Raw genomic sequence first — 23156 nt, 5'->3', positions numbered from 1 at the left:
TGATAGGATTCCACATATGCTTTACCATGTTTTTTTTCACATAACAGTATATCCCCATTCTCATAGTAGAATATAGAGGTATTCCTTATTTCATTTTATAGCTGCATAATTCTGCATTGTGTGCTTGTAGTTTATTTATATCACTAGTTCCCTATTAGTGGACATTTGGGCTATTTCCCCTCTTTACCATTATAGATAGTGTTGCACTGAATAGCTTTCTGCTTGTTTCATGTTTTTACTGTTGCATCTTTGGGGTAGATTCCTAGAAATGGAATTCCTGGGTCAAATGGGAAATGCAAATGCAATTTATTGAAATTTATATCCAACAAATTTCTTTCTGTATCCTCAGAATCTTTTTCTTCCTGATTCTTTTTTCATTATGTCTTTTATTGAAAAGCAGTATTATTGAATTCTCTGGGAAACAGAGATGTTCCTTAAGCTATTTGACTTTCTCTTTAAGTAGGAGGACCAGCTTACATTTGTGGTGTTTCTATCTTGAAGGTCACTCAAGTGACCTTTTTATCTCAGTGATCCAACTTTCTGGGTAATGGCATGATTTTCTGAATGCTCCTTAGAAGTTGTGTGACAGTAGAACCTAGAAGGTTTAGTTTTTAAATTGTTCATTCAGTTCTTACCAACCAATAACTATTATAATGAAACAGGAGTTCTATTTGCGTGTCTTTCTTTTTTTCATTGTGAAATGGTAAAGGCATTAGTTTTAGGTCAGTCCCAGAAATGTCTCCATTTTTCTGCTGGTAAACGAAAAGTATGTAAACTGTTTATAGTTTTAATGTGTATATCCTGAAGTTTAGGTAAATTCTTATGTTCTTGAATTTTGTGAGTTGTAGCAATGGATTGAAGAAGTTATAATACTTGTGCCTTGTTTTCTTTGTCTTTTGCACTAATTATTGTCTTGATGTATTCTTTAGCTTGATAACTATGGACAGCAAGAACTTGGAGATCTTTTTGTGAACTATAATGTAAAATCCCCCACTACTGGGAATGATCTGTCCCCACCAGTACCTTTTAATTTAATGTTCAAGACCTTCATTGGACCTGGAGGAAACATGCCTGGGTATGTATCACAGTTTGTTTGGGTAACCAAGTTATTAAAATGGCTTGTAATAAAGGTAAATATCAATGCTGGGAAGGAAAAAATTCGAAGTTATATAAAGAAAGTGCAGATGAATATACTAAAGAGAAATAATGACAGCCATTTTCTTAAGTTTTATTTCTTATAATTCTTAATATAATCACTTTCCCTTTTTTAAAAATTATAAACATAACAGACTGTGATCTGTTAGTTATAGTTGTATAGGGGAAGGGCAAAGAACGATTGCTGAAGTGTACCTTAGTAGCTGTTCAATTTAGCACAGCTGTCCAGTAGAACTTTCTGCAGTGATGGAAATGTTCTAGATATGTTAGTCACTAGCCATGTATGGTTGTTGAGAACTTGAATTGAGACTTGTGCTACTGAGTTATTGAATTTTAAATTTATTTTAATTTGATTGATAGGTATTGGGGATTGGACCCAGGGGTGGTTTATTACTAAGCCATATCCCCAGCCTTTTCTTTGAGATGGGGGTCTCACTCAATTGCTTAGGGTCTTGCCAAGTTGCCAAAGCTGCCCTTAAACTTGGGATCCTGCCTCAGCCTCCAGAGTTACTGGGATTACAGGTGTGTGCCATCACTCCTAATGCTTTTTAATTAAATTTAAATAGACCTGTAATTAATGTCCTATCATTGAACAGCATAGGTATGGCCTATTGATCTGAAAGAAGTTGTTTTTCACATAATAAACAAATCTGGATAGTTTATAAAATGATCTGGAATTGGAAGCTTTTTCTCCAGATTTCCAGTCCACTGTTAACAAACACAGCCAAAGTTTCATTTCGTAGTGTCAGATATTTTTTCTGTGGATTTGTTTTAGAGTAAAAATAAATTTTAATTTAATTTTAATTAACTGTGACAAAATGTTCACAGCTTATTCTTTTATAAGATAATAGGATGAGCCAAGCATGGTGGCACATGCCTATAATCTCATCCACTCAGGAGGCTGAGGTTAGAAGATCGAAAGTTTGAGGCCAGACTTAGGCAGTTTAGCAACTTATTTTTAGACCCCATCTCAAAATAAAGGGATGGGGATGTAGCTCAGTAGTAAAATGCCCTTGGGTTCAATCCCTAGTACCAAAAAAAGGGAAAAGATGCCAGGTTGATTTGGGATATTTTGTAGAAAGAAGCCAATGGTAAACTTTGCATTTTGATAGTACATAGAGATTTTATAAAATGATGTGTATTCTCTGACCCAGATATTTCACTCCTGGGAATTCCTAAGGAAATAATTCAAAAGGAAAGGAAACTATGCTTATAAAGAACATATAAAGTAAAAGTATAATAATCTACTTATCCATTAATTTGAGAATGGTTAAGAATTATAATAAAGTAGATCATTTTAATATTATACTTTGCCACTGTTAAATGTAAGATTTTTTTACAATTATTTAGAAAATAAATAAAAGAAGTAACACATAATTTTATACACATCGTGCATTAATACACACATAAATTGTAGTTGTTAATACTTGGATGAAATCTGGAAAGAACCACAGAATGAAAGAGTGGTCATGTACATGAAGAGAGGGTGAAATTTTAGATGTCTTTTTTCCTTGGTTTTGAAGTTGTTTTAATAACACTTATTTGGAAGTAGGCTATTGAGAACACTTTCCTAAAGGGGGTTTTGCATAGAGTATCTTCTGTGAAATTGAGGTGAGGGCAATAATTATAGCATTTTTTTTAACCATTTGTTTAAAATATGAAGAAATAAAGAAGCCTTTGGCTGAAAACAAAAATATTGCAGAGGATAAAATAGTGTGGGAATCCTTGAAAATGTCCTGGCTTAGTAGGATGATGGATGTGTTCAGTGAACTCTAATGTTAAGCCTTAGCCCATACTGACTTCTTTTTTGATCCCACAGTTGTTTCATTTTGTGGATTAACAAAGGTTTTATTTTTGGAGGGAACCAAAATTATCCTAATCTATACCTCTATGCAAATATTTGCTCAAGAGGACATCATCAGAGGTTTTAGAGGCACTGTGAAAGAGGGGGTATTTTGACAACTGGAGTAATCCAATAAAATGACAGTGCTGCAGTATTCTTGCCATACCAGTTACTTAATCTATTTTCTGATACTTCTATGAGAATATTTGCTACAGAGGAAGATATCTGTTTCTAAAACTTTGTGTTAGGGCCTGTACAGTTTTGTTGTAAAAATGGTTTATTTGAGAATTTTGAGATATATATAAAATTTCATATTTGTTATAAAATATTATTTTTTTCTTGATAACAGACTGATTCACTTAACTTTTTAGGTATTTGAGGCCAGAAACTGCACAGGGGATTTTCCTGAATTTCAAGCGACTTTTGGAATTCAACCAAGGAAAGTTGCCTTTTGCTGCTGCCCAGATTGGAAACTCTTTTAGAAATGAGATCTCCCCTCGATCTGGACTCATCAGAGTCAGGTACTGCCCTTGACATTGAGTTAGAAGTGAAAGATTGCCATTTTGAAACTATTCTGTGATAGTACCAATTATGGATTTATTTTTGTCTTCTCTGTGTTCTTTATATTTTGTAATCTCCAAGTGTAATACCTGGGATAATTGGCAGTTTTGAATAATAGAAGTATGTTTGAATGGAAAGGTAAGAAGTGGGAAATAGCTTAAACTTCTTCCTTGCTCCAAGATCATCTTTTTTCCATGTTCATCATATGTTTTGAGTTAAGCTCTTGATTTTCTGAACCAATTGCAGTTTGGGCAGTGCTGCTTTTTGTGGGGGCAGATGGGGTGGAGTTATGACAAGAGGGTCACTCTAGTCCAGTGCAGACAGCTTTGCTGGAGAGTGTTTCAGTAATCAGTTGGTGTTATGGATATAACCTAGATATTTGGGGAAACCTTTAATAAACTTACCCACTCGCCTCTGTTCTGAAAATGTGCTTTTGTCCGTTACATCCAGGGATATATGGGAAGGCATATAGGCACTGTTCACTTCTACTGTTTAGAAATTTATTATGACTTAGTTGTTTATGACTTGAGCTTTTAGTGATTTCTATACATTTTCTTCCTGATGTCATCTCTTAGAGTGACTCATTCTATAAAAAAATAGGTTGGAATAGTCACACTGAACTTTTTTTAGGCACTGAAAGTATTCTCCTAGTCCCAAGGCACCACCCTTTCCTCTCTTCTTACTTGCTATAATTACAGACATAGCCATAGCCTGTCCCAGCCACTGACTGCAGATCAAAGTACCCAAGGCACCTGCCTGATCTTGTTAGTCCCACGGTGCTGTCTGTGAGGAAATACCTCTACCTGTCAACCAAACTGTCTTCAGAGCTGTAGTCCCTTCAGACTTGTGGGTTAGGAATGAGAGATATCATGGAGGATGTATGTACAACCTAAAGAAAGGGGTGGGAAGGGCCCCTTTTAGGTTTTCATGTAGAAAGAGAGGTAATCAGAAATTTAAGGTATTATGAAAATGAAAAATGTGTCAGATTTGAGTCTGTTATTTCCCAAGGTCTGGGGTTTTTTTGTTTTGTTTGTTTTTCTTTTTGTCTTTTGGTTTCTCCTGTTCCAATGGTACCCTGACACAAGTGCTTCCCCAGTACTTATACTGACCTTGTCTAAATCTAGTGTTTGGGAGAAGAGTCTAGGGCCTATAGAGTGGGAAAACCAGCTCAGAATTGTGTGATCACAGGGGTTAGTGGGAAAAGCCTAGACCTTCCTGACTAGTGGCTCATTTCCACTTCAAAGTGTCCTGCCTGGTTTTGACTAGTTGGGTTATGTACATCATCAACATCCCCCGTGGGAGCACCAGGATTGGTTTGTTCAGTGTTAAGATTTCTTCTTGATCAGAGTTATCAGGTGATGAGTCTTTCTGTAGCAGTAATTACTTTTTTTAAAAAATAATTCTTTTTTAAAAAAAATATTAACTCTTTCAGAAGTATCAGATTGCTCATCTGAAGCTTTTTAAAATTTTTTGTGTTTGATTGTTTAGTTCTGTCTTCCTGGCCTGTGTATACAGTCTCTAAACTCATGAATAAGAGACAGAGTTGGTCAAATAAATGTTGCCTCCTGTCTGTGAACTAAGGTTCCCTTTTTTTTCCAAGATAAATAAGGTGATGTTTTTATATGTATACTGAAGTGATTACCACAGACAGGCTAATTAAAGTCTCTCTCAGGAGACTGGAATACTTCTCACAAGAATAGTTACCTTTATTTTTGTTGTTTTGGCAATAAGAATACTCAAGATCTATTTTCTTAGCAAATTTTAAGCATTCAAATTAGAAATCCATTGGATTAGACAAAGGGAAACAAAGGGAAGGGAGGTGGGAGAGGAATAGGAAAGACAGTAAAATTAATTGGTCATAACTTTCCTAGCCCTATATGTGCATATACAGTCAGGGTAACTCCACATCATGTGTAACCACAAGAGTGTTTATTCTTTGTGTGTGTGTGTGTGTGTGTGTGTGTGTATGTATATTCTGCCAATATACACTCTACTGTCATGTATAACTAAAAAGAACAAATTTTTAAAAATTTTTAAGCCTTTATTTCCAAACTGAAATTCTAGATAGACGTCCTAAAAGTCCCAAATATGCCATTTTCACAGCACCATTTTTGCAGCACCTGTTTTGAGGATTCTGAGTAGGTCCTTTAATTTATCTGCCCCACATGAGGATGTGCAGTTCCTGTCAGCCCAGGTACAAACTGTGCAGCCAAACACTACATTTGTCCCTCACTTTGCTTTGTGCACAGATGTTTGATAGTTGTTCAAAGATGATTAAGACATAGGTGCTACAGGACTAAATAAGGGGTACCATTAAAAAATAAAATTAAAAAAATAAAGCTCTTTTGCAGTGCATTTTGTGTGTTTTTAGGACCCATTTAAGAATTTTATATTGCATCTAAAACATCTGAAATAGTCTTGAAAGTACACCAGTAAATGTGATTTGTTGTTTTTAAAAGAAGAGAGGTTTGATTTTGCCTCATACAATTACCTCCTGGCACCTCATCTCCCCCTGCAGTAGCTATTAAATTGCCATTCAGAAAAATCTTTTTGAGAAGCCATTACTGTGTGCATATTTATTTCATCATTCTGCATTGAGCTTGATGTTGTCTTGTTCAATTTTTGTCTGCTGTCCTTTGCCATGAATTACACTTTATTTAAGAAGCTCTTACTCTAAAGAAACCATCTGCATAGTGCCGTTATCATGTATAGAGCAGTTAAAAGAAAAAAAGAAACCAAACTAAAAGCTAAAGAATCATTTCAATCAACTTTTAATTTCCCATTCTTTGAAAAGTCAATATTGGTTGCTTCATTTAGGATATATTTATAAAGACTTACTGATGCTTTAAGATAAAACATTTTATTTGGATGTCACTACTCAATATGTCACGCATGTGTGTGTGTGTATGTATGTTGGGGAAGATATTAAGAATCAAACCCTGGACCTCTAAACCACTAGGCAAACACTCTATCACTGAGGTACATCCCTAAGTCTTTTTATCTTTTTTTCAAGACAGGGTCTTTCTTTAGTACCCGAGGCTGACCTCAATCTTGAGCTCCTGCCTCAACCTCCAGAATAGCTAGGGTTATAGGCATATACCACCATGGCCAGTTGTAAATTTAAAATTTGTTATTAATTCTGCCTTTTAAAAATTGTTTTCAGTTAAAACTAACCCCATCTTTTTGGATTTGGTTAGGTGAAAGAAATCATTATTTGAGAGAAGTTTATGGTTATTTAAAATAGTGAATTAAAAAGTTTAATTTTATTATTAATATTGCTTTTATTTTTAGTGCTAAGGACCTTGTGCATTCTGAGTACATGCTCTATCACTGAACTACACCCCTAGGCCAGTTTTTAATGCTTTTAAAAATAACCAGGCTAGGGATGTTGCTCAGTGGTAAAGCATTTGCCTACCATCTGTGAGTCCCTGGGATTGATCCTTAGTTACTCCAAAACAAACAAGCAAACACAGTTATGTAGACAAACCCAATCAAAACATTTTTTGTTCCTTCCCTTAAGAAACCTTTTTTTTTTTTTTTTTTTTTTTTAATTTTAGTAATAAGCTATTCCTAGAGTCGGGGCCTTTATCAGTATAGAATGCATTTGAAAATAGGGGCCTTGTTTAGTGTTTTTTAGTTAAGCATGCAGATTTTATCCCTTATATTTTTGTTTACAGAGAATTCACAATGGCAGAAATTGAGCACTTTGTAGATCCTAGTGAGAAAGACCATCCCAAGTTCCAGAATGTAGCAGACCTTTACCTTTGTTTGTATTCAGCAAAAGCCCAGGTCAGCGGACAGTCTGCTCGGAAAATGCGCCTAGGAGATGCTGTTGAACAGGTAAGATGAAGGAGTAATTCAGGTTTTGCCAGTTCAGGGTTTGCAGGGCTTACCAAGTTCTTTTTGTACTGGCTGATAAAATATTTTATTTTAGCAGTCATATTTTTATACAGTCATTCATTTTATATTTTGTTTGTTTGCAGTGCTGGGAATCAAACCTAGGGTATTGTGCATGCTAGGCAAGTGCTCAGCCACTGAGCCCTGCTCCAGTCCCTACACAGTATTATCACAATGAGGGAAAAATCACCCGAATATCCCAGTTTCTGGATTGTGGGGCTAAATACACACAAAAAAAGTTTAGCAGAGTGATATTGGAAAATTGAGCTTTGTTTAAATTGTGCCTCACTGATCCATTTTTAACATTCTGTGTAACTTCGAGGGAGACAGAATTTGGTTCAGGAAAGCAAGGCTGCTGGGTTCTAAGCTCTTCTGCATTACCCATATCGGTTGGTGATAAGGCCTTGCAGGTAGCAGAATTTCTCTAAATATTCTCCAGGAGATAAGAGGGCGTGAAAAAACAGTAGCTGCTTCCTGGATGACTTGCCTTTGGACCATTGAACTTCCTGGCCCTGAAAATGTTAAAGTTGAGGCTGAATGATAACTTGCTACCCATTTTGCAGAGAGAATCCCTACAGTGGTGAGAGATGGGGCTAGATGATTTCTAAGATTCTTCCAGTATTAAAATTGTAAGATTACATGTATTGAATGGGGTTTGCAGATTTCAATGGGTAGGAATACATTAAAATCCCTTTAATATGCGTTATTAATTTTGTTAATTCTGAAGGGAATATCTTTGCCATTTGTTAGGGTCATTAATGAACATTATTTTTATACTGTAGATTTAGAGGTTCAGTGGCATTGGGCTGAAATTTTGTTGACCCAGTTGAGTAGTTGGATAGATGTATGTTGGGTGTATTTTGAACCAATTTTGTTATCACCTTGTTTATTTCATATTAACCTCTTTGAAGGTAACAGATATCACTTTCTGGGTATTTGAAATTCTGAAAGCAACAAAAAAGTAGCTTACATTGTGTTTCAGATGTCTTCAGTAGATTATGAATAACTTCATGGAAAATAATACCTTAGTCTTGAAAAGTATTAATGTGTATCTTTTTTCTTTCCTTCCTCCATGCTTACTTGCTTATTTATTCAGGGTGTAATTAACAACTCAGTATTAGGGTACTTCATTGGCCGCATCTACCTCTACCTCACAAAGGTTGGAGTATCTCCAGATAAACTTCGCTTCCGGCAGCACATGGAGAATGAAATGGCCCATTATGCCTGTGACTGTTGGGATGCGGAATCTAAAACGTCCTACGTAAGTAGAATGGAATGGTTTTTACTCTGGTTTCCACATTATTAGCACTTTGTGAACTTAAAGTCATAATGGAACAAAGAAAAGAGATCTTTTCCTAAACAAAACAGCAAAAGTAGTCTTCTTATGAGGAGTGGGCTGTTCTGTGTCACAGGAGGAGCTGCTTGGAGACATAGATAGCTTCTTCAGACAGATAGAAAAGATTGATGATGATGGGGCAATGCCGGTGTGTGTGTGTGTGTGTTTGGTGCCGTCCAGTGTTATTGGTGACCTCTCTGAGTGAAGCTAAGATGGGGTGGCCTCCTGATGACAGGAATCCCAACAAATGTTAGAAATGGTGGTAGGGTGAGTAAAGAAAGCTATAGTACTAGTAGATTAGAGAGCTATTTGGTAGTTTGAGGGGATGTACTAGTAGATTCTCATTTAAGAACTGCCTTCTCTCTAAAAATTCCGACAAGATGTCTAGGTTACCTCTGCATTGTACCTTCCCATGCTTCTGTATGTGAACATTAGTACTAAACTTAGGAATGAAAGGCATTTGAATGTAGAAGATTCTTTCTGTGTTATTGGCAGTGGTAATAAGCTGATATCCAAAACAAGGACCCTGAGAATCTTTTGTCACATCCCTTATTGGATGTTCGTGAGTTCTTCTATAGAGAGAGGTGGCTTTAGCCCGGGATCAATGGGTTAACCCAGAGTCATCGGTTTTAATTTGTAAACTGGCTTTTTTTTTTTTTTAATTTGGATTCCTTTTTTTCTAATTAAAAGTAAAAATAGTCATGTTAAAGTATGATTTCCTTTTACAAGGAAAAAATAATACTGAAGACTTATAAATTGCACGCTTGTCCCCCAAAGGGCTTTGTGTCTCTTCTGTATATTGGGGATTGGCAAACATCTTCTATGAAGGATCAAGTAGTTAATATTTTTGGTTTTGTGGGCCCTGTATGGTCTCTGTTGCATATCTTGTTGTTTTACATCCTTAGAAATGGTAAATGCCATAGGCCCACAGGCCTTGGTGTGTCTGAGTTAGATTTTTTTTTCCTCCTTCTTTTTTTGCAAAAAAGATTGAACTGGGGATTGAACCCAGTGGTACTCTGCCTCTGAGCTACATCCCCAGCCTTTTCTCTGTTGAGACAGGGTCTCCTAAGTTTTGCTAAGGCTGACCTCAAACTTGCAATCTTTCTGCCTCAGCCTCCCAAGTAGCTGGGGTTTAGGCATGTGCTCCTGACTTCTAGATTATAAACACATTTGCATTTATAAGTGCATAATAATATGCATATCTCTTATAGTGGCTGTTATTGATGTTGTTTTAAATATATTCTTTTTCCTTTGTGGAATTAGGAAAGAATATACTCAGGTTTTTCTTATCTAATTTTTTTAGCAAGCTTGCTTGACATATGCCAAAATTTTATGTAGTATCTCAGGAGTGTAAGTATCATTAATTTCTTTAATTTTTTTTTGTTTTTTGGGATTTCTTTTTCAGATTAAACAAAAAAAATTATTTTCCTTTTGTACAAGAGAAAATCATTTTTGTGAGGCTAGTAGGTACTTTGTCCAGAGAGAATAGTGGGTTTTGCCCAACTCATTTTGATACTGATTACAAATTTGAACTAATTCTACATGTTTTGTCTATGCTTACATTTAATTTTGGTAATTAACTCCTAGAATATATTAGTTTAGCCCATTGTTGAGATAGGGCAATGTAAATCTCTCTGGAAAATAAGACTACTTTGTGTACAATGTTAGTTATACTTTCTAGATTTGTCAGCTCTGTGAATTGTGAAACTGTTCCCATTTCAAAAATTTATAAAATCAAATTGGAGATTCTATGATTGAATATCCTACAATATGTGAAAAGGGCTTATACTGTGCATGCATTTGTGAACAAACTCAATATAAGCAATAAATGTTTTTTATCAATTCTGTTGTTTTAGGGCTGGATTGAGATTGTTGGGTGTGCTGATCGTTCCTGTTATGACCTCTCCTGTCATGCACGAGCCACCAAAGTCCCTCTAGTTGCTGAAAAACCTCTAAAAGAACCCATATCCTTTCTGATCACTGCATACTCAGGCTTAAGTGCAAACATCTTGCCAATATGTAAGTTCCAGTCTGTACTTCATTCTGTAGGTGAATGGAGAAGTTTTGGAGTTATAGTAGTATTATGGTTTGGATCTGGAGTGTCCCCCAAAGGTTCATGTGTTGAAGGCAGTGCAGTAATATCATATCCAGAGGTGGGGCTTTTAGGAAATGATTGAATTATGAGGACTCTGACCTCATTAGTGGGTTAACCTATTTGATAGGATAATAATTTTAATGAACTCCTGGGAGGAGGTAGAAACTGTAGGCAATGGGCATGGTTGGTAGAAGTAGGTCATGTTTTTGGGGACTGTATTTTATCACTGGCCTCTTCACTCTCAGAGCAATGAAGTGAGTCCATGGACGATGGACTGAAACCTCTGAAACTGTGGACCACGATGAACTTCTCCTTTAAATTGTTTATGTCAGGTGTTTTGGTCACAGCAATGAAAAGATGACTAATGTTTGTTTAAACCTGTTAGTTAATTGCCCTCATTGCTTCTTTCCTATTCTCTATACTTGTAATCTGATATGGGAAGTCAGTATTTGACCTTTAGAAAAAGCACATTCAGAAAAATGCTCTAAATAACTTTCAGAGTGTTGACCCATTTTCTGTTTTGTTTGAGGTTACATTTTTCCATACCTAAATCTGTGGACCCCTACGTAGAGTGCATCTGGTAAATACTTGTTCTGTGAAACGATGATTGCCATTTTATGGTAAATAAAATAATTTAGCTTACATTGTTCATGTATTAGCAAAATAGAAGTTTTCTTTCTTCCTTTGTGTCTTTCTTTTGTATTCAGGATTGAACTCAGTGGTGTTCTACCTCTGAGCTATGTTCCCAGCCCTTTTTGTTTTATTTTGACATGGGGTCTTGCTAAGGTGCTGAGACTAGTCTTGAACTTGTGATTCTCCTTCCTTAGCCTCCCACATTGCTGTAATTACAGTCGTGTGCCACTGTACCTTGCTATAAATTTTCTTATCAGATGCTGAGGATGTGATCTGTGAACTGGTTTCTTAGGGTAGGTGATGGGAAATAGACCTTGTTGTATTTGGCATTTTAGAAATGAATTAATTGTTACCCAAAGTTTTTGTGTTATGGATTAATTATATTGCCAATTAGGTATAATATTCCTTTTATCTCAGTATAATTGAAAAATTCTCTATTGGTGGTGTTTACTTATTTTTAAGTAAAGTTTCTTGAAGTGATTTTGGGGATAATTGTTTCATTTTGCACTTAAAATCAGCCTACATAGGATCTATACTAGAGAACTGGTGATGTTTTAAGTTAATGACTGACTTCAAGATCATTTTCCATAGTACTGAGGCAGTGTTTTTTGTGATCCTTGACTACTCCATACAAAACAGTTAATGTTGTTCAGTTTGAACCCAATAAGGGAGCAGTTGGTAAAGCGTACAAAAAAGATGCAAAGCTGGTGATGGAGTACCTTGCCATCTGTGATGAATGTTACATTACAGAAATGGAGACACTACTGAATGAGAAAGGGTAAGGTTTAAGATGTTCGCTTTTCACTGGACTCCAGTCATATGTCCTCTCTGCCTGGTTCTGAAAATTAGGGTGATGTTAGTTTCACAAGAAATGTTTTGCAGGTAAGTGCTGCTTGTGGCTACATTTAAAGAACTACCTTTGCTAGGATTTTGGCATTATGGCCTAGTAATGATTTGAAATAGATGGTAAAGATCTTTTTCTTTTCTAAAGATTTTCTTAGAGAAGGAGACTTGTCCAAAGTAGTTTCTAAGGAAGGGTAGAAGTTAATAGCTCCTGTCTCAAAAGTAACTGTTCTGTTTTTGGAGAGCTGGAGTTCTTTCTGTGAATTGTTTTAGGCATAAAAATAAAATAAAAACAGTAGTGAAGAGTCTAAAGGAATACAGTAAAATCCAACACTAAACAATGTAAAATTTCCAGTGTCTGGCAAGTAATAAAGTTATACACCCAAGAAAGCAGGAAAATATTTCTCAATGAGGAGGAAAAGTCAGTTAAAACATGCAGAAATAACACACATGCTATGATAAATATATAAGGATTTAAAAATAGTTATTGTAAGTACATTTCATGATATAAAGGACATAAAGGGAAACATGAATGTGGTAAATGAGAAATGAAAATATATGTTAAAAAGAACCAAATGGAACACCAACAGGTAATATCTCAAATGAAAATTGTGCTGGACAGAATTAACAGTAGATTAAACATCAAGAAGAAAGATCATTGAACTTAAAGGCATAGCAACAGAAGCTATTCAGAATAAAGTGTAGAAAATAAGAGACTGAAAAAACATCCTGTGAGACAGTGTTAGGCAGTTAATATATGCAATTGAGAGTCACAGAGAGATGGAGTATGTAGAAAAAATATCAGATGAAGCCAGACATGGCAGTGCTTGTCTGTAATCTCAGCAACTGGGGAGGCTGAGGAAGGAGGATCACAAATTTGAGGCCAACTTTAGCAACTTAACAAGACCCTGTCTCAAAAATTAAAAGGGCTGGGGATGTGGTGCACTAGTTAAGCACCCCTGGGTTCAATCTCCAGTACCTTAAAAAAAATAGATGATATGGTAGCAGAAACATTTGTAGTCTCTCATAAATGCACATTTTTCAGAGTAACTTTGAACATCATTGTATTGTTTTTTTTTTTTTAAGAAGAGAGAGAATTTTTTAATATTTATTTTTTAGTTTTTGGCGGACACAACATCTTTGTTTGTATGTGGTGCTGAGGATCGAACCTGGGCCGCACGCATGCCAGGCGAGCGCGCTACCGCTTGAGCCACATCCCCAGCCCTGTATTGTTTTTTGTATAGCCCTCCAGCTAAGAATGGTTTTTGCATTTTCAAAGGGTTTTCTTTAAAAACAAAACAAAAAATACCAAAACCAAATCAGATCAGATCAAAACCCCCTAAAATTAGAAAACACACACAATTTGTGCACCCTTCTCATTTAGGCTAAGTGAAAGAATCCTTACACAAAAGATGGTATGTGAAACTCTAGGAAAGACACTAAGTGAAAGAATCCTTACACAAAAGATGGTATGTGAAGCTCTAGGAAAGACAAATCCAGCTTAGAATGATGGAATGCAGAAAAGTGAGTGGTTGGTGGGAAGTTGGGAGGACAGATGGGAGAGAAACGCAAGGGAACCTTTGGGGTCTTGGTGGAAGATGAGATTTGCAAGTTGAAGATAAAATTATACATTTTAGTAGCAAGATATTTAAGCATTTTTGTTCTTCTAGAATTAACATCTGTTTATGCTCCATAATCATCAAACCTATAGATATAACACTACTTAGATATCATCCACAACAAGACAGTTTGCTTTTATTGATTCTCAATAATGACCATCTCCTTGCAAATCTTGCCCTTTTAGATAGCTGTTAGCTGTTTAGATAGCTGTTAGCTGTGTAGATAGCTGTTATCTACACGTACACTGTACAGACAGAATACTTGTAACAGTGTCTGCAGTGGAGCCTTTAGTGCATGCATTCACAAACTTTAGACAGAATACTAAAACCACAAGAAATCCCTGAAACTCAAGCAGATAAACACGAGATAATCATTGGTAGAAATTAGCAAAATGCAGTTGAACCAAAAAAATAAAAGCATTTGTGTGCACTAACTACATAGCTTCAAGGTAACCGCATGAGGGCGCTCTTTCTCAGCACTGAGCTGCTGGAAGGCCAGAGAAATCCAAATTGATCTTAGATGAGTGAGAAATACCTTATAAGCTGAAATACAGGTATTGCTTGAGGTGCTTTATAAAGATGAATTCTTATACCCTGAAACTGAGTGGGCATATCTCAGGACATGAACACATGGCAGCCAGTGATTTGGGGGGGGGGGAATAATACTTTATATTGACATGTGAAACAATTGTTAAACTTTTTCTAAGCAGATCTTCATTAAGTGTCAGTCTATTTTGGAAATGGTGTGGCAGTTTTAAGACTATTTCTGCAAGACGACAAGCTGGTCCATTTCTGCAAGATGACAAACTGGTTCATTTTTAACATTTGTTGACAACAGTAATGAGAACAGTGGTCATTTACTAGCAGGCAGGCACATTTTTGACATATCTCTTATTTTTAAAATGATTTTTTTAAAAAGCTGTTATTTAGCCTTGATCTCAAAACCAGAGGAATTTGTCATTAAGTCACTTGTGGAATTTTTAAAGCTAGTCCAATTTGTGAGCATTTCCTCAGAATCCAGTTTGATGTTATTGTTGAGATAATAATTAGGTATTCCTTATGAAATAATATGGATTTCTGGAGAATTGACCAGGTTCTATCATACTTAAAATGAGAACAGTTTAGCAGTCTGAAAAACTTTAAATTGAGGCACGAGGTTGTATATTTTAATTAATATATAAAGTGGTTTTGTTTTTTGCAGGGAATTCACTATTGAAACGGAAGGGAAAACATTTCATTTAACAAAAGACATGGTCAGTGTGAAGAGATTCCAGAAAACACTACATGGTAAATTTATGAAAGTAGTAAAGAGACAAATATTGCTCCTGAATTTTTAAAAAAATGTTATATGACATAATTTTATAGAAATTTTGAAGAGAAAAATTGTGGCATTAGCCACAGCCATAAATTTTGTGACTTTAAGACATTTTTTTTTTAACATAATTGTACTCCCATTTAAAAATAATGTATAATACTGCCTTTATACTTCCAATGGCTTGGGGTTCATTTGAAGAATATTTTTGATTAAGTTTCTTTTGTGGGAGTGGTGGGGTTGGGGACTTACTTTAAGGAGAGTTTCTCTTGTTTTTTAAGTAAAAGAGGGAACGCACATCTGTCACCCTGGGTCATCTTTGGCAAAACAACTTTTTAAAAGGTTGTTGAGGCCAGTGATCTCTCATGCTTTTTTAAAAGCTAAGAAGATTTTATTTGTGTGTTTCTTTTTTAAAGAATAAATTCCATGAATTGGGCAGTGAGTATTTTGGAATTCACATGAATGATGATGGTGGTTTTTTGAGTGTTTGAAAAACTGCTACTCTGGAAAGAGCAGGCCTCTCTTTTCATGTGTTCATGCTTGCCTTCTTGCCAGGCCTGAGCAAGCAGGAAGAAGCAGGGCTCCTCGTGCCTTGGTGCTTTAGCCATCATCCTGGCAGTTGTTTCAGAGCTGTGGTTCCTTATTAGGCTACCATGGAAGAGTGGGCAGAAGAATACTATAATTATAATTATATTTCCAAAATATATTCTCAGTCTTTATCACAGACCAAAGAATATCCTAGTGGGGCACAGTGGCCCATGCCTGTAATCTCAGCGCCTCAGGAGGCTGAGGCAGGAGGACTGTGAGGCTTAGTGGTCAAGTGCCCCTGTGTTCAATCCCCTGTAAACCTGCATCCCCCCACCCCTCACCCCACGCCAAAAGAAAATAAAAAAGAGAGAGAGAGAGAGAAAGAAAATCCTCTTTAGAACCCATAAGCTTTTTGTCCTACTTATTATGTCTAAAACATAAACTCTCCATTGTCATAGTCAGGTTAACTTTAAACCTTAATGGTACTTGGTGCTTTCTTTTCAAATAGTAGTAATTATTAATTCATCTCTTGGGTTTACCACAGGTTTGTCTGATCTGTGGGAAGTGCCTCGGGGCCCCATAGAATGTGTTCTTTCCATGGGATGCTTCTCCCTGGGCAGGCTCTCTTCCTTTCAGGGCCTCCTGGGGGAGAACTTGGAGATATAATGCCAGTAATTTGGCTCTGAATGAGTTCTCACTAAGATTACAAGCTTAAAAAGTCAAAGATAGGCCCTGTTATACTGGTTACATGTAATAATTGTTTTTATTAATTTTGTCAGTGATGGTGATGGGTTTTTAATTGTGTCAAAGTCTTAATGAAAACTCTATATTTTTGATGCTTTCTGTAGAGGCAAGGCAGACAATAGAGTCAGATGGTACTTGCTTTCATTTATAGCTTATTAATTGGGGAAGGAATGCTCCTGTCAAGTTTCCTTTTTAATGCTATATGAACAAAGAATTAAATTTTGTGCAAATTTCTGTTACTTCAACTTTTTCCCCCAAGGTGACAATATTCCTACCAGGAAATAGCTTTTTTTTTTTTTTTTTTTTTTTTTTTTGATGGTACTAAGGATTGAACCCAAGGGCACTCTACCTCTGTATTATATCCCCAGCCCTTTTTATTTTTTTGAGACAGGGTCTTTATCTGTTGCCAAAGCTGGCCTCAAGCTTGTGATCCTCTTGCCTTAGCCTCCTGAGTAGTTGGGATTATAGGTGTATGCCAATCTGCCTGTTGTGAAATGGCTTTTATGAATGTTCTGCTTTTTGCCATGATGTAGAGAGATCAAAATCCATCAAGAGTAGAGATATATGTAGTGCTAAAAATTGTTTAGAGAGGATCCAAAATGCATTATTTGGTATTTGAGAGAATGTTATTGAATTTTTCTTGTACAGTGGAAGAAGTTGTTCCAAGTGTAATCGAACCCTCCTTTGGCCTGGGCAGGATCATGTATACTGTATTAGAACATACCTTCCATGTACGAGAGGGAGATGAGCAGAGAACGGTAAGCTGTCCTGTATGGTGTGCTCTTCCCTTGGAGTGTCAGAAAATAAAACTTATTGAAATACATCAATAAGACAGGAATGATCCATTAGTTATTATTTACTGTCATATGCTAGTGATGTGTGCTCTCATCTTTGCTTAACTATTTACAAAACAAAGTATTTTCATTCTGAGTTTTAGCATGTGGTTATTCTGGAAGCCATTGTTGTAGTTGCCTGGTGCTCCTAATTCTAAGAACAAATATGGGTAACTGTATTGCATTGGTGGAGGGAATGGTATTTTCTGGATATACTCATTTTCAGGAAATTGGGAATGATGAGAAATCTCATAGAATTGGATAAAACCACCAAACTGTGTCTATATACTTGTAAAGCATTCAAGGGGACCTTTTGTTACTGTCTAGGGGTGCTGGCTTCATTGTCTCTATTCAGCAAAGAATTGAAGAACAGGACACGGAGATAGCAAGCAAGAAGTAGATTTGTTGCAAAAGCGACAGATACAGAGATAAACTTCTCCCAAGAGAAGGAGCCCCAGAGCTGGGAATCCTGTGGGGGAAATTTGGGCCTGTTTTTTTAATGGTTTCTGGAATTTCTTTCTTTCCTTATCTCCTCCCTTGTCCACATACTCTCCACTACTATTGATTGGTGCCTCCTTTTCCATGCATCTGTTTTTGTTTTACTATTGGATCCTATGCTTAGGAATACTCGTGTGGAAGTGTCTGTCTGACTGGGTCCCCTGTTTGTGTCCATGAGCAGGAAGTTGACCTCATCAGAACACCCTCTCTGTTCTGCCCCTGCCCCTGACCTCCTCACTCACCATCTTGCCCTGACTGCCTGAGTCCTTCTGTATTTCCCTCACTTTCAAACTGCATCAAATTGTCTGGCATACTTTTGAATTAAATATGTAAATTCCTAGGTTCTATTCCATTGATTTCAATTTTTTTAGGCCTGAGACCCAGGGATCTGTGGGGTTTTGTGTTATTAAATAAGAATCACGTACAATTCCAATGTGTGGGTCTGACAGGCCATAAATCAGGCAATATCTGGGAGATAGCTTTCCTGGTGTTCAGAGTGGAGATAGATGTTTATGAGAAGTCTAATCAGCTCCCGCAAGTTTAGTTTTGGCTCTGATGCTTTTGAGTCATGGCTCCATGCCTTTCACTTTTATCTTCTCATTCTGCCTTACCTCTTCTTTCTCACCTCTGCTCTGCTTGCAGAAATTATATTCCTTTAATTTCTAGGGGGAGAGTTTTAGGCAAATGACTCAGAAGTGGCTTAAAAGGAGAGAGTGTATATATTAAGTAAACTGAAAGAAATAGTGTCATTTGCTTGACCGTTGTAAAGCTGAGCACGTATGTAATGTTGAACCTTAACTCTGGTTCCTTCCAGGGCATTTAACCTTGAGGAATGAACTGGTGAGCTGTAGGTGCCAGTGTTTTAAAAAGGTCTGGCACACTATTGTAATATGTAGCTAATAAAGTTGCTCTTTTAATCTCTGCCCTAAAGTTGCATCTTCATTTCCTGACATGAAGGAATAGTTCTCATTCATTGGGCAGATACTAAGAACCTGGGCCAGGCAGCAGCCATACAAGTGTAAGCCTTGGTCCTTTTTGAGGAATGATGACATGTGTAACTGAGGTATTCTTTTTAGATGTCAAGTTTGCTTCATGCTTTTCCTGATTATTTTTCTAATAAAAAGGGTTTTAAAATATCTTTTAGCTGTTCCTTTGAATCTAACAATATTTATATAACTGGAGCTTTAAAAGACATTTCATAAAAGCTAAATAGGCATAAATTAGTTGCAGTGTTTTATGAATTGCATAGAGTCCCATATTCTCATGAAGAGAAATTTGATTAGGCTATGGGAAGCCAAAAATGTTTCTAAATTATTAGCACCTAGTCTCATGATCCATTTGCCTATAAATTTGGTATTGAAACATTGCTAGTGAAGTTCAAGAAATTATTTCCTATAAAAGCAGTCCTTTTCTCTCAAATTAAATAGAATTATCACAGGATGGAGGAGGAGAGAGAATTCTAGCATTCTGTGATGTGGGCAGCCTTGTTACTGGAGCACAAAGTTCACTTACAGTGGAATATTGGTCATCGCTTGGCATTAAAGTTTAGTTAAGCTTTAATGCCAAAGGGGCGCCAGATAGGAATCTGTGTCATTCTCTTTTTGCTCTACTGAGGACTGCACCCAGGGGTACTCCAGCACTGACCTGCATCCCTAGACTTTTTAAATTTTTTGAGACAGAGTCTTGCTTATTTGCCTTGACTGGGCTTGAACTTGGTGATCCTCCTACCTTAGCTTCCTGAATTGCTGAGATTACAGCTGTGTGCCACTGCTCCAGAAGCAGTCAGTGCAATGGTCTTGTGAATTAGAGAAAATGGTAGAGATTGGCTTTACGGTGGAGAAACTAAGGTTCAGAGAGAATTTACCAAGATGACCTAAATTCAAAGCTACCAGTGAACTTTTTTGATTCTGGTTCTCGTTTCTCTTTATAACACTGTTTTTCATGCCGTGTTTTCTGGCATTTTGATAGTGAAATTATGCTTGGACACCCACTGTGTGTAACATCTTATGGTTTGGGACATTGACATTTAGATATTTATAAACTAATATGTTTGGATTTATTTCTTTTTAAACCTTCCAGTTCTTCAGTTTCCCCGCTGTGGTTGCTCCATTCAAATGTTCCGTCCTTCCACTGAGCCAAAACCAGGAGTTCATGCCATTTGTCAAGGAATTATGTAAGCAAATCCAATTGGGTAATCTCCATGGGAACACCATCAAGTAGACTAGATTTTGGGAAATGTATCATTTATTTCAATAAAAGTATAGATTGAATAAGCATAAATCTAAGCGATTTAGCTTCTGCTCCTATTTCTAAGAGAATGCTTTTCAAGATGTTTTATTCCAGCATTAAGTGAGTCACGGTAGGACTCAAGAGTCAGATTTAGTGGCTTCTCATGAAGCCCTTCTGCTCTCTTCATCAGGCAGCCTGAGTGAAGAGTAGCAGCTGTAGTGTATCTGCAGCCACTGAGTCCATGGCACTGAACTGGACCCAGGTGTCATCTGATGCTGCCCACGTATTTCAGAGTAGGGAGGCAGAAGATTCCCTTGAACTCCTCAGGGCCATGCATATGAAGGTAGTGGAGTCAGGACCTGCCTTCTGGCCTAGTGCCTTGATCAGCCCATACCACACAGCTGTATCAGACGTAGATGGGAGGAAACACTTGGACTCTAGCAAGGGGTTTATTCATCTTGGATTTTTCTTTCCTTCATAAGTTGAATTTGTTTCTCTCTTGTCTTGATTCTTTTTACAAGTTTCCTGAGCTTGTAAAAAGCATTAGATGTGTCAGAACTTACTCCCTCATTTTTTTATAATTTATTTTATTTATTTTGGACAGCGGAAGCCTTGACCAGGAATGGTGTGTCTCATAAAGTCGATGATTCCTCTGGGTCAATTGGGAGGCGCTATGCCAGGACTGATGAGATTGGGGTGGCTTTTGGCATCACCATTGACTTCGATACAGTGAATAAGACGCCTCACACTGCAACGCTGAGGGACCGAGACTCCATGCGGCAGATAAGAGCAGAGGTAATTGGTCTTCTTTCTGGCAGTTTAGTCTTAGGAATGAACACTACTTCCTACTGGTGTGAGTTGGATTTCAATGTATTTATGCTCCCTTTTCTTTTTTTTTCTTCTAATTTTACTGATAGACTTGTATCAGACAATGCCCAGATCCCCAAATCTTTTTGGCTTAATTATGAAAGTATCCATTAGTACCTCTGTAATATTTTATAGCCATTTAGATTGCTCTGGGCTCATTCTCCAACGATTTGCTTTTATAGTTGTTTGTTTACTAGGTGAGAGAAGTGTGATCCCCAGAAGCTGTTGCCATAGTTTTATTGGCAGGCTTCTGGGGGCTTAGACATTTTTATCTTTATATTTCTGTACATGTGTCTGTATAAGCTTTTCTATGTTAGTCCATCCGAAACAGAGAGTAATGTTTCAGAATTTTAGTTAATAGAAGGGAACCATGGACTGGGACAAGCACAGAAGGGGAACGAGCATGGTAAGGAAAAGGACAATCAGGCCCACGCCTATAATACCAGCGGCTCAGGAGGCAGAGGCAGGAGGACCAGAGGAGTTGGCAGAGGAGTTCAAAGCCAACTTCAGCAAAAGTGAAACTCTGTCTCTAAATAAAAAAAAAAATAACAAAATAGGGCTGGGGATGTGGCTTAGTGGTCGAGTTCCCCTGAGTTCAATCCCGGTTACCATCCCTCCACACCCTCACTTCCTGCAAAAAAAAAGGGGAAAGGACAAAGTGGCCACTTTAATGGACAACTGCCTGGCTTATAACAGGTTTTTATTTATGTACTCAGCTTGATAGAGAGTAATGAGGAAAATACAAGACTGCTTTTTTTCCAAAGGAGTTTATGATCTACTTCACATGTCATGGATTTCTAGCTTGTCTTTTTGCAAACAACCAGATTTGGCTACTTAGCACCTGTATTCCCATCTGGCTGTGGTTCTCAGAGAGTGGTCCCTGGACCAGAAACATCAGTATGACCTGGGAATGCAGTAGATCAGCAGAATCTCTACCCCCAACCTATTAAATCAGAAACAGGAAGTTGGAGAGGGAGAGAAGGCAGGGGAGGTGTTAACAAGTCCTGTATGTGATTCTGATGGCACTCAAGCTTGAGGACCACTGCTGTGTGGCAGCCAGTGTTCACTTACGCCTGAGGAACAGCAGGCTCGCCTAATTCCCTTCAAACAGGGTACTTGGTTGACTCTTCTTAATTATGAGGTCAGATGTTAAGAGCTCCTGTTCTTAGAATTAAATTTAACACACATAAAATATTTTTTTCTTTTCTTTTCTTTTTTTTTTTTTTTTGTGGTGTTGGGGACTGAACACACAGCCTCAGACATGCACGTGAAGTCATTTCAATTGAATGTGGAGATTTAGAATATCGAGGAAAGCCTTGTAGCAGGATCGAGTTATCTAGGGGAGTTCCTGGGCTTTGTGAGCCCGAGGAAGAGCATGAATCTAGACCTGGAAGAAGAGTGAGTGTGATTAAGTAAAGGACTCAGGGAGATGACAGGAAACATCATGAAGGCCCAGCTTATAAAAGGACCTTGTCATTATATCCATGTTGTTTCAGCTCCATAGTGTGCACTACCTCCTGATTTCAGGATGGACCCTCCTTTTGAAAATCTAAATAAGTTGGTTGCTACTTGGACTTCTTTTTCCTTGTCCCCCAGGTCTCTGAACTGCCCAGTGTTGTCCGCGATCTGGCCAATGGCAGCATCACGTGGGTTGATGTGGAGGCCAGGTATCCTCTTTTTGAAGGGCAAGAAACTGGCAAAAAAGAAACAATGGAGGAATGAGAAAAACTTTGGCAACTTTTGACAGCTTGCTCTAAATAAAAAAATAAAATAACTCTTATCATGTCCACTTTACCAAAACAGCAGCATTGTTATTACTCCCAGGAACTGTATTGTATCCTAGTGATTGCCTGATTTTACCCCCACAATTAAAGTTGAAGGAATTCTGAACAGTTTATAATTCATTGGTCTGTGTTTCCACTTTTTCAGCAAAGCTACTTCTCTCACCAGATATGCTTATGGCTTAATGTTAGACATGATTAATTTGTTTTAAAAATCAACAGCATAATTTATTGGGATATAATTTACATACCATAGATTTAGCCTGTACTAAGTGTAATTCACTGCTGTTTAATAGATTTACAGAGCTGTGCAACTGCCACCTCAATCCAATTTTAGAACATTGCCACCACTCCAAAAACTCACATGCCCATTTGCTATCAT

The 23156-nt window shown here is 37.2% G+C and overlaps 1 protein-coding gene across 2 annotated transcripts in view; it reads left to right on the top strand.

The window, feature by feature from the left end:
- The window catches only part of Gars1 (glycyl-tRNA synthetase 1), a 40647-nt gene extending 17754 nt beyond the window's left edge, over positions 1–22893 (top strand). The window contains exons 7-17 of one of the 2 annotated variants that reach the window (XM_078039902.1): positions 930–1075; positions 3370–3519; positions 7237–7399; positions 8553–8717; positions 10649–10761; positions 12158–12298; positions 15184–15269; positions 17215–17324; positions 19977–20070; positions 20731–20921; positions 22590–22893. In XM_078039902.1, the coding sequence (XP_077896028.1) occupies positions 930–1075; positions 3370–3519; positions 7237–7399; positions 8553–8717; positions 10649–10761; positions 12158–12298; positions 15184–15269; positions 17215–17324; positions 19977–20070; positions 20731–20921; positions 22590–22715 (1485 nt within the window). In that variant the 3' untranslated portion in view covers positions 22716–22893. Of the gene's footprint in view, positions 1–929; positions 1076–3369; positions 3520–7236; positions 7400–8552; positions 8718–10648; positions 10762–12153; positions 12299–15183; positions 15270–17214; positions 17325–19976; positions 20071–20730; positions 20922–22589 lie in introns of both variants that reach the window. The other variant, XM_078039901.1, reaches the window with a different exon arrangement.
- Positions 22894–23156: the final 263 nt, after the last annotated feature.

The sequence above is a fragment of the Ictidomys tridecemlineatus genome, chromosome 2 (genome assembly GCF_052094955.1).
Source record: "Ictidomys tridecemlineatus isolate mIctTri1 chromosome 2, mIctTri1.hap1, whole genome shotgun sequence".
Classification (NCBI taxonomy): domain Eukaryota; kingdom Metazoa; phylum Chordata; class Mammalia; order Rodentia; family Sciuridae; genus Ictidomys; species Ictidomys tridecemlineatus.
This window is presented reverse-complemented; position numbering and strand designations above follow the sequence as displayed.